This window comes from Hyalella azteca, unplaced genomic scaffold (assembly GCF_000764305.2).
Source record: "Hyalella azteca isolate HAZT.00-mixed unplaced genomic scaffold, Hazt_2.0.2 contig9115, whole genome shotgun sequence".
Taxonomy (NCBI): domain Eukaryota; kingdom Metazoa; phylum Arthropoda; class Malacostraca; order Amphipoda; family Hyalellidae; genus Hyalella; species Hyalella azteca.
The window spans coordinates 154512-166369 of NW_025939192.1; the positions used below are offsets into that span (position 1 = coordinate 154512).

The window sequence follows — 11858 nt, forward strand, 5'->3', positions numbered from 1 at the left end:
CTTACCCCAAAGGCGGAAGGCCCTCTAGCAGTGGCAACGGTTAACAGGTTGCCTACAATATTCGAGAGGGAGCGACTGCCGCGTCGTTCTCTCTTTAACGAAGGTTATAATAATAGTATAAATAGCTGCTTCAGCGTTTATTAGGCCAAAGGCATGTCGCCGATTCTTAACATCGCAGAACATCCACAAGCTTGTTGCGGTTTCGAACTCACAACTCACTGATTCAAACTCTGCTGGCGCCCGGCCTCCTCGCCGATTGAACTACCGACATCATATCCATCACGAAGAGTTAGATGAAGCTACTGACTCGGCTCTAGGTAATTTATCCACGGCTACAATTCGTACCTGGAACTCGAATCACTTACTCACCTTTCTGCACGCACCGTGACGGTTGTAGTTTTTTAGGACGTTGATGGGCTCAGATAAATGGATGCTAATTTTTAAACTATTTCTTGAATTGAGCCTTTGTATAAGGCTGTTATAAATTCAAACATGGCATTTCTTTTTCTTTTTTGTTCAAATAAGTTCCTAAAGTGTAAACGATATAAAGAATGAAGAAGTTCCGGCATCTTATTAGCCGGCAAAATATTAAGACTTAATACACGAATAAATTATTTACATATTTTCAATTATTTAAACAATGTAATGCTAGCACTGAAGACAGTTTGCTTTACAATTACGAAATTTATGTTTTCTTGTCGCACACTCTTTTATAATCGAACAATTAAATGAATGTGTTATAATTGTTTGTACCTATATACATACTTGAAATAAAAAAAATTTAGAACACCTCAACGTACGTTGTGCTTCGTACGAAATACGTTAAACTCGACGATTAAATTCTGCACTTTCCAGTTTCTTATTAGGTTGCATCCTAAAAATTATACTCACTTTCCTAGACAGTGATTTTTACTGTTAAATGTTGCAAATGTTTATGTCTCATTATAACCCTGTCAAAAACTGGATCAATAAATCGCAATTTTGTTTTGAAAAGTGACCTTTTTTCACTAAGTTCCTGGGAAAAAACAGCATTTCTAGTAGCCAATTTGTTTATGTGATTCTCATTTCACTGTACATTTTGCTAGGCCTGGTAATTTTCCGCGTGAATCTTTAAGGAATTTGATGACATGCGACTTTTACTCGTCAACGAGCTATGCTATGTAGTTATTTAAACACTGTCTCGTTTAAATTATTTAATCTAACGCGATTGAACTCGATCAAAAAAGAATAAGTTCATAGAAGTGTTATTATTCTTCACAGACACTGTTAAAAAATTTTTGTATGAAGCTTTTGTTTGGCAATCCTGAAACAACGTTTTTATACCATCATACATGTATATGACTAACTTATAGGTAAACAAATCAGTGAAATACCGTGAATCAAAAAATCGTTCGATCAAATAGACACTGAATTGTATTTATAAATTGTAATTCTGTTCTAACTACGCAACACTACAGTGCCACACTGTATACTGTACACTGCACAACTTAGCCAGCTAGCCACACAGCTCAACAAAACCTTCGTTTTGTCCCGATGTTACATATCAATTATTACAGCGTGTTTAATTAGTCCACCAGTTTTTATTATATATCAATTATTACACACACAGCTTAATTCAAAATTAAACGAAGTGAACATCTCAATAAACTCGACGCCGCTGAAGAATGGAAAAATTCTGCAGAAACCGGACTCTTGAATTACATAACTTAAATTAATATTTCAAAGTTTAAAAAGATTTTTAAAGTTATTAATTCCAATTCAAATATTTTAATTTCTCTTTAAATATAGTGCGCTCAATTAAGCCTATACAATTGGTACCTCGATTGGATCATAATCGTCCAGTGATTTGGTGCCCAATTAGTAAACACCAATGACCATCTATCAGTTAACAGAGTATGGATTGAGTGCCAAAATATACACTTTCTGAAAGAAATCGATATAATACTTCTGAGTTAGGACAGTTGTATTTTAAGTATGAGTAGCGTTAACATTAACAAAACGCTGGAGATGAAAGAATACCTAAAGGGACTTTTTTCAATTATAGTACTCGTATACTCTTACAGAGGACTGAGTATATGCAAGGAAGAACTACCTTGTTGTTTTTCTTCTCTGATCGGATTTCGGAGACATTAAGTGTGGTCGATAAAGTACGAATTGAATTAAATAAATAAAGTTAGTTTCATTTAAAATTATTCTTCTAGTTTATATGATGTGTAGCTCCATGCATGTTTCCGTAGGCGCGTGCTCGCGATTATTGCATCCTTCACACCATCCATACCTGAAGCTGTAGATTAAGTCGAGTTAGAAATATATTTTGTGATTTATATTGTGCAAATAAGTCGCATTAACAAAAGTTTCGATTAAAGAAAAAAACAAACAAACAGAAAAATTCTGCACCTTCAACTTTTCTTTAACACAATTGTTTTCGTTTCTCATTAGTAAAAGAAACTCTTAAATTTTTCGTGAAAATAACAGAAAGTTGATTGGATCGAAAAAATGAGGCTCACATTATTATAGTTTCATTGAATAACCTATTACCTCCTCTGAGTCCTACATGCAATAATTTAAAGTAAAGGTTCATCTACATTCAACAACAAGAAAAATTACTCAAAAAAAATTCAAAATAAATAGCATTAAATTTGGAAAGTGTCAAAAGAAAATCGAAATAGCAGACAACAGTGACATCAGTATATACTAGGTACACTAGAGAACGTATACGTATGGACAATGAAGATTGACATCAATAAAAACAATGGTTTACTGTTAACATCATTGTTAGTAATCGTGGTAATGAGGCCGTTATTTAATATGCAAAACTCACGACAGAAGTTATAGCTTCTATGTTTCAATGAATTCATAACTGATACTCTTTAATTGTTGTCCTATTTATAACTCTTATGAAATACGGTCAGAAAAATAAATTAAAATTTTATTTAGCGAACCTACGTTTGACCAATACTTAGACTACTTGGACACTCACCTCATCTTCTCTACTTGGGTATTGAAGGCCCGGGTCGTAACGACTCCTTCTTCCTTTAACGACCTCGTAACTTTCTCCAGGAAACCTGAGCTACACGTGCATCGTTCCAGGATGATGCGACTAAATCTGGTATTTATATGGGAGGCGAAACTTGTGAACATTAGCGCAAAACTGTAGGTAATTATAACTATTTCAGAAATGACTTGAATTTCCTCTGATTCAGAACACTGAGCTTCTTTCGTCGAGATTGCGAAAGATTATGACATTAGACTACAAATAAATGCTTTAATTTCAATTGAATACTAAAATGCTTGAATTTTGAATAGAATTTATATCGAATCATGACAGTGCGACTCAGCGACCGCTTCCATAAAAATTCTTTCTCGTTCAGAAGGTTTGCATAAAAATTAATTTCATCAATGGTTGAACCAAGTTTATATTGAGAAAAATATAGAATTAATTTTTATTGTATTATTCTGTTTGAAACTATCTCTCGTAGGGTACTCCATGAGACTGCACATGGCATTTAACAGATTTTTAATAGGTCTTCAGGGAGGGAAAATTTGTATAAATAACTATTGTGATGAGACATTACAGCAAAGACTTGGGATGCTCCAGCATGTGATTCGCGACTCTGTTAGATCATTTACCATTGTTTAGCAAGCACATTTAGCTTACCATTGATTTTAATGGAGAATATGTAAGCAAATGTTATAATAGCAGGAGTAATTCTCAATTCATTTTCCGAATCATTTTACTTGATTAACTAAAACTATATAAATTAAATTGTGCTCACATCAACATCTACGTCGGAATCTGCGCAGAATACGTACTTCTTATTCTCTGGAGCGACAAACATTAAGAGATTGAATAAGTCCTTGGCTTTGCCAGTGGCAGCAACATGTACTGTAGGCGCCTCCACTGGCATAGGTCGGCTAACAACACCGTCTGGAAAGTCTTTGTACGGGAATCTGATTTCTGCATGAGAAAAAATATTTGAATGTCATATATAAAATTTCGAGTAAACATTTTTAATCGAAAAAAAGTCCTCGATTCCTGTAACAAATACAAATTCAATATATTATCTTCGCGATCACGAGAAGTCGAAAATTTTAAAATAATGAAACGGGACTAAAATGAATACCACGGGACTCATGTAGCTGTGGCAAGGTTGGGGAAATCCACAGAGTATGGATTAGATTAGTACCTACATAGTTAATTATATATAATTAAAAATTTATATATTGTTAACAAATTCCTAGAACTACTTTAGGTGACGTTGAAGGCAAACAAAGATTTACTTGAGTATTTGAGCATCGGCAGCAGGTGTAATCCGTTGTGATACGGATCAGGGACGCTTATGCTCACGTATGGCGGCTCGTCGCAAAGATTCAATAGCGTCGACAACGCCCGCATGCCTTCGTCCGTCGCCAAGCACCCACAAAAATATCCTAGTGTGAACCTGGATGAACAGGCATACCATAACATATTTCTACTTTAACTCAATAGATATGTTTTCTTACGGAACGCAACGTCATTCAAGTAATTTTTCAATAATTACTTGAACATAGCATGTTTTGATAAAGTTCAATTCGAGTTTTTGAGTGTGCAATCGTAACTTTTCAACATAGTAAATTATGTTACCACGGATTCAGAGAAAGCAGAATCTCAAATAATGATTTTGGCGTTTAATTCTGCGGCATCACATTTTTTCCTGAATTTTTAATGATATTTAAATTGTACATTTTAAAAAAATCGCATGTTGCTCTCATGTATGATTTTCAAATATGAACATAATTCCTACTTAGGCGCTGATGAATCATATATTGTGTGTTCTCAACTCACAGTGTCATTAGTGATAATATTCATCTAGTTCCATGTGGCTCATACAGATTGACAGAATAAATAATTTGCTTGACGAGGTAGTCACCGAAACAAAGGAAAGAAAGGTAATTATTTAGGCAATTACCCATTAAATTAAATAAAACAGGATTTGTTCGTGGAATCACTGGAAAGTTCATGCATGAATCTTAAACCAAACTGCTGGGATTTTCACCTCGAATGTGAAATTTCTTTGACGCGAGAGTCCAGTGGCTGGAATCTCCAGTAGCTGAACATCATAATGAGTTTAAGTTGTCCCAAGAAATTATTTGTAACAAGATGAAGAAGATCTGTAAGTGGAGGCGGCAGTTGCTCATCGTTGTGGCGGATTGCCAACATTTTAGGATGGTAATAATCCATGATGGCCCGCATTGCTTGATATTCGCGTTTGCAGGAGATCGTGTTTGGTTCGAACTTCTTCACTAAAGAAACTCCCATTTTAATGAGGATCTCATTTTTCGGTTTAGTGAGAACGACTTCCGAAAAAAATGACATGTCGTCGCCTGCAAAAAAATAAGAATTTTACCAATGGGACAACTGAACAGGATGAAACAGCATTAACCAGTAAAAGAGAAAGATTTCTTTATTTTAATCGATCGATCATTCCTGCTCATAAAAATAAACAAGAGAGGGTGCAATTTCAAAATTAATAATATTATTAAGCATTGTTAATATTATTAAGCAATTATTATTTATTAAGCAAAGCTCTGTAAGACCTTTTTGTTCAAGAAGGCGCTCAAGCTCTTCGCTTCTGGCCGCCAGAGTGTCGCAGTTAGAAGGCTGAGCGAGATGTGATAGAACGAAGAGCAGAACATTGTTGTACCTAGAATCGAAAATTTTACGTTATTTTCTCATTATATTCAATCCTTATTGGAACGAAAATGGTATCAAAGATAGCCTAAATATCATAGTTATACAAGTATGAAGTACATATAAATAGAACTTTTTGAGTGAACCATTAACATCATATTTTATTTTCCAGATTACCTGTCAATAAGATCTTCACGATTCTTTTTCTCTGTTGGATCAGGAAACGCAAGCAAGTCAACGAGTTTAACATGCACTTCCTTTTTCATGAGCTTCACAAAAGTTCTCGCAGCCATGATTTCTTGGATGCTTTTATGGTAAAACTGGTAGACGACTGGGCACGCTGGGTTTGGAACTGTTTTCGTCAGGAACACAACTGAGGTGACGACACTAACGTCCAACTTGTTAAGAAGTTTCCACTCCCGGAATTTCTTTTCCAGACAGCACTGTACAGGTCGCATGTCCTCAGCTGACAGCATGACTTTATTGGCTGAAATGCAGTCGAACGCAAATTGGTAAATTTCTCCAAGAGCTTCTCGGATAAAGCACTCGAGGTTAACGAGATGACGCTCCAGAAGCTTTTTTGCAATAAACTTTTCGTATAAGATTAGCATCTGCTCGATGACATCATTAGAAGTTTCCCAACTTTCAATGGTCTCAGGCGAATAGGTATACAGAAAGTAGAAGAGTACAAGATTTATTGGATACACAAAAAATTGTTTAACTTCTGGGAGTAAGCGTTTGAAAGACAATGTCATTCCTAGTGAAGAAGGAGCTTCGGCAGATGAGTTCTCTTCGTATCTACGAAGAAATTCAAGTTGATCCTCTTCCTCCGACAACGGAACGAGTTCAAAAGTGGTAAACTGAATTCCAGATGAATTTAGCAAAATTTTCAACTGATCAGCTCTGTGGGGTCGCGTTGTGAGAAGAATCTGACACGAGATCATGCTCTTCATCTGGCGCAAAATTTGATTAATAACATCCGACGACGACTCATTTACTTCATCATATCCATCGATTATGATAATGTTACCGAGGGAGCAAAAACTGTCCAGGGATAGCGAAATTTTGCGAGAAGCTTGTGGAAAATTGTTTTTTAAAGCATTTTCAAGAGACGTTGTGGTTCGGTCTCTACATTCCAGGAACAAGAGTAAATGGATTTCTTTAAGAAACTCAACTTCCACTGGGATTATGCCAAGAAATTGCGACACAATGTTTTTGACAACAGTAGTTTTCCCTGAACCAGCTTCACCAACGAGAACTGTTGCTTTCCTGCCATCTTCATTTGTTCGCTTTAAAATGTGTCTGTAAGAGATCCTCTCCGTTACTCCACCATCCGACAGCAACTCTTCCTTTACGAACAACTCCATTGGATGATAAACTTTTCCAGAATTTACTACGTTGCCGGTGAAAGGAACAGCTTCTGTCGTACAGTATTGACGCCAGTACGACTGACTTTCCTTCAGTGCTTCTGTTCTGAACACAAACTGTTGTTCCATACACTGTCGTTCATGATCAGTGTTGCCAACATTTTTGAATGATTCTTGGATTTTTTCTACATGTTGATCCACTACTTCTTTTCGGATCTTTACTTTTTCCAAATCTATGACCGAAAAAAGCTTGATCATCGTGTCTTTTGCTGTCGTGAAAACATGTTCACTTGTGGATGATGTCTTAATTTTATGACTTATTAGGTTTCTATGATTTCTCAATTTCCACAAAAGACATTCTGCTTTGGTGTCATCGTGGTCACAAGGATTTTCGTGGGGGCAGTCTGCGATGCAAGCAAATACTTTTATCAACTTGATCAGTAAAGTTGCATCAAAAGCCGCTGAGTCGTCTTCTTTCAATAATTTTAATTCTGAAGAAGTGAAATAGTACTTTTCTTTCAATTCTTTTTCTGAAAGTCTGGTTCTGTACTTGAGGTACCAAAAGTAAGATTTAGATTCCCCTTTATCTTCACTCAGCCAACACAGAAGAGGCTGAAGAGACTCAGGAATGAGTTTCTGTATGAGAACAGCGTTGCGGTAACGATGTACTTCCTCGGGAGGTAACAAACTCACAGGAAGTGTCAGAGACGAGCAAGACAAATCATCACGAGGAACGGTTGCAGGCTTTGCAGTTACAGACTTCTCCGATTTTCCAACTGACGCACTATCATCAACACAACTAGAACCCAGTTTTGTCAATTGAACAGTTGAAGCAAGGTGATCCTTGGGTGAAGCTTGAGAATCAATTTGAGAGGAAGGGACTTTTTTAATAGATTGGTTCAGCATATTTTTGGTGATAGCTTGGTCTGGAATATTATCATTTGATGGCAGCTCAGCTGCAAAAGACGAGATGCTACTAAACGACGACTGATTGCGTACTCTTTCTTCTTGGGAAACGTAGGGATGGGTCAAACGCAACCGATTAGCATTATTTGTCGATGAACTTGAACCATCTTTGGAAGGGGGTGAAATTGTGTCATCAACCGAAATTATATCGTTCTGCGAACTAAATATATTCGAAATAGGATCGGACGGAGAAGTTACCTCAGTTTTTTCATTTAAGATTTTAGATATCGACCCTTTTTCACGCGAGTCTTCCGTTAAGTGTTCAGATAAATGACGACAGGAACATTCTGCAGCAGATTGGAAACACGTTGTACATTTAACGCTTGGAAAGTCTTTCGCTCCCACGAGGCAATCTTGTACCCGATCTTCTTCAATATTCAAGTCCTTTATTTTGTTATCAATCGAGACATGGGTAGCAGATTTTATATTTTCAAGGGGTAGTTCTATATTTGGTATTTCATTGTGTGTCTTATTCAAATTATTGGTGTTTTGTTTGATGGTTCCTTCATGGATCACTAGTGTGCGTGACGAGTTCACTTCACTAGGTAAATCTTTTCCAGTTCTGAGCAGTCGCAGTACCTCAGACATGTCACATTGGATTTGTGAAACTCGATCGCACATTTTGTCGAAATTTTGTGAAATCTTATCAACTTTTTCGTCGATGCGCCTTGTATTTTCTCGAAACTCTTGCAGACTTTGTTGGAAATTGCTTTCAAGATCTGTTGGGAGGAAGAATGAATAAAATTATAGATTGATGCTGATGCATACAATTCATCACCATCTAGGGGCTGTAGAGCGAGTCTATCCCGAGCACATCTTGTCAAGAATATGAGAGAAACAGCTGAAAGTAAATTAAACGCATGTACAATTGATCAATTATATACTGAAAGCCCACATAATAAAGTTAGTCAAGTGCATGCATGCAAATTTAAACAAAATTTTCGATTGCCTAACTACGAGGTTTAGTGAAGTTGTTACTTCATTTGAGAATGAAATAATTTCTATCATTATTATGACAGTGTTTCATCACTTGATATAAGAGTACATGAGTTTAATCGAGAACACACCAGATAGTTTTGCCGCCTCTCGAGTATTTACGCAGTTTGTGCAGTCGTCTGTTTGAGAAGAGGAGTTTGAAGTCGACCGCTGCCCATCCGGCGTTTGTTTCTGTAACATCCGCGGGTCTCTTATCGACTTCTCTGGCAGCCTTTCATTTCCGAACCGCGTGTTTTTTCTCATTAATGGCCATGATAAATTCCTGGTCGTACCTCCAACGATTTTATCCTTATTAGACGCTGTCTTCGGAATAGAGGATTCAACGGCAGATTTCGGTTTCTGCGTCCTCCGGTGTGACGAGGAGCTTTGATTCCCCGTCTCTCTGTCCATGTTAGTGGCGAATTTCAACGTGTGAAACTACAACTACCATAATTAACACATCAGTGTTCAGTATTGTCATAATTGAGACAATTAACGGTCAATAGTACCATAATTAACACATTTAACGAGCAACACTACCATAATTTACACACTCAACTCAAATGAACCAACTACAAAACCTATAAAAATAAACCAATAACAATTTTAACTGAAAAAAAAAGTTTATAATTATTCCTACCATATATTTCAAAAATGTTCATTAAAGTGCCGCTACGATTTAGTTATAGTTTCCTACCCTATGCCTAAGGAGGAAGAAAACTGGGAACGAATCGCCGAGACATTGAGCAGACTCTTCGAAATTTCGAATGGTCGGTAGGGTTAAACAGAGAGAAAAATCAAGGTTGATAATTCCATAGAAGCTATCAAGTGCGACTGTAGTCTCACCCACAATGAAAATAATGCAAGCTATTTTTTCAACAACGTTTAATTAAATCTGGCAGTTCATAAGCAAGCGAAATGATTTGAGAAATGCTTACTGCAATGAAGTCCCAATCAGGGGCCATACTTTCAAAACTCGCTAAGTGAACGTAAGTACTTGCGCTCTATTTTCTTGTCTATGATTTGTGGATTTGGCTTGAAAGGCCGTCAATGATTAGCGGATGAACTTACGACCTCTTAACTTTTTTTGAAGTATAGTACCAGGAAGTGCCATACACGAAGTTACGAACTGCATTATGACGCCTAATCATATGTAATGATCTTATGTTTAACTGATGATCGATAATTTGTGGTGTGAAAGTTTGACTTAACTCCTACATTTGATTATTGGTCCTGCATCCATCCCTCAAGCTTTATCACAATTTAAAGACAAAATATTTAAATTTTTGACCAATGTGTGTGTACACGTGACACTTAATTTTAATTTAATTTAGGGTAAATCGTTGACAGGGGTTTGATCAGTAAGCTGTCGAATGTTGTTGCTTTTTGTATTTGCAGTAAGTGAACTGGCATATGTCGACAACTGGTACTATCAATCATGGTTGAACTAAAATATTATCAACTACGTTAACACATGTTACTGCACTCGCACTGCAGCTTCTGATGTTGAGTGGTTACTCTGGTAGTTTGATAATCCAGAAAAAATCGAAACTGAGGAAAAACCAATATCAAGCAATTACCAGTGAGAATATTTTTTTGGTACTTCTTGATATGTATCGCGCTTTCAATGAAGATGAAGCTGCTTTAGTGTATGAGTGGATAATCGTACTTGAATTAGGGTCACACTAAAAAGCTGAAGACGTCGAAATGCGGAACATGTGGCGAACAATGGATCAATCGAATGCGGCGGAGAATCGGGCGATTCCGTAATTTTAGAAGCAGACACTGCAATAGCATATCACCATATAACACTGGTGTCAAAAGAAACACAACCTTTCATATTATTTTGAAACGAAAATCCTGAACCATAGCGTTCGAGGCAGATATATCTGTTCTCTGCTTAATCATGTTCAACGATTAATCACTCAAGTGTTACCCTAATATCCCATCGACGGCTCTAACTCATCATTATGATTAGACAATGTCATTATGTGCAAACATCGTCTTGAAAAAGACGAATTCAATATAATCAACGTTACATATTATTGCTTTACATATTATTAACTTGACATAAATACTCCTTACAACATCTGCGCGGTTTTGTTTTTACTTGGCCAGTCAGACGTTCATATTTAGCCCCATCGAATACTAAATACTTCATATAACTTATAATGTACACAAATGCACCAAAGAAATCAACGAAAGCAAGCTTCAGAGCAACCACGCTAGGATAAAAGTATAGTTAAGAAGTACTAAAGTGTGATTTAGACTTGATCCATAACTAGGTACGTGACTAACCACACCCTAAAACGTCCGGAGGTACACTGCCAGTGCCAGTCTGCCTGAGTGCCCACGGCTGCTGTAGTTGCACACGCACTGTTGGTTGCGGGTTTGCCCAGCTACAGGCTTGCAGCGTTGGTGAGTCAGAAGTGCCAGGGTACTGTTGGTCTGTTATTAAGTTTAGTTTCAAAGTGTTGGCTCGGCCCACTTGTTGTTGCTTAGATTCTATGGTTCTAGGCTATTTGGCTCCGTAGCAACATTTGTGCTTGATTCTCAATTTGTATGTAACTAAGTCGTGTAAAGGGAAAATACAATAATTACTAATTAATTAGTACAATCTAGTAATCATCAAGTACATCAACGCTACAAGTACATCCAATAATTTTTTTACTGAGCGGAGCAACTTGCACCGTTGTTATTATTGGCATTTGTGAATGGTCTATTGTTTTCCGTTTATTAAATACGAGATTTAAAATAAATTATTTTTGGCACGGGACATTTGTAGCGAAAAATTAAATAAATGGAAACGTTGGCAGGATTTCACTCAAAATACTCCGGCTGGAAATTAGAGTTTAATGCTGAAGGCCTACATCGGCCTA

General features: G+C 36.8%; 1 protein-coding gene across 1 annotated transcript; it reads right to left on the bottom strand.

The window, feature by feature from the left end:
• Positions 1-219: 219 nt before the first annotated feature.
• On the bottom strand, positions 220-9591 carry LOC108673063. Its single transcript, XM_018160844.2, has 8 exons — positions 9072-9591; positions 5849-8723; positions 5578-5684; positions 5037-5364; positions 4282-4442; positions 3814-3958; positions 2981-3106; positions 220-2284 (listed from the first exon to the last, which is right to left on the bottom strand). Exons 1-8 carry the CDS (start codon positions 9388-9390, stop codon positions 2203-2205), a joined length of 4143 nt encoding a protein of 1380 aa, XP_018016333.1. The 5' UTR covers positions 9391-9591; the 3' UTR covers positions 220-2202.
• Positions 9592-11858: the final 2267 nt, after the last annotated feature.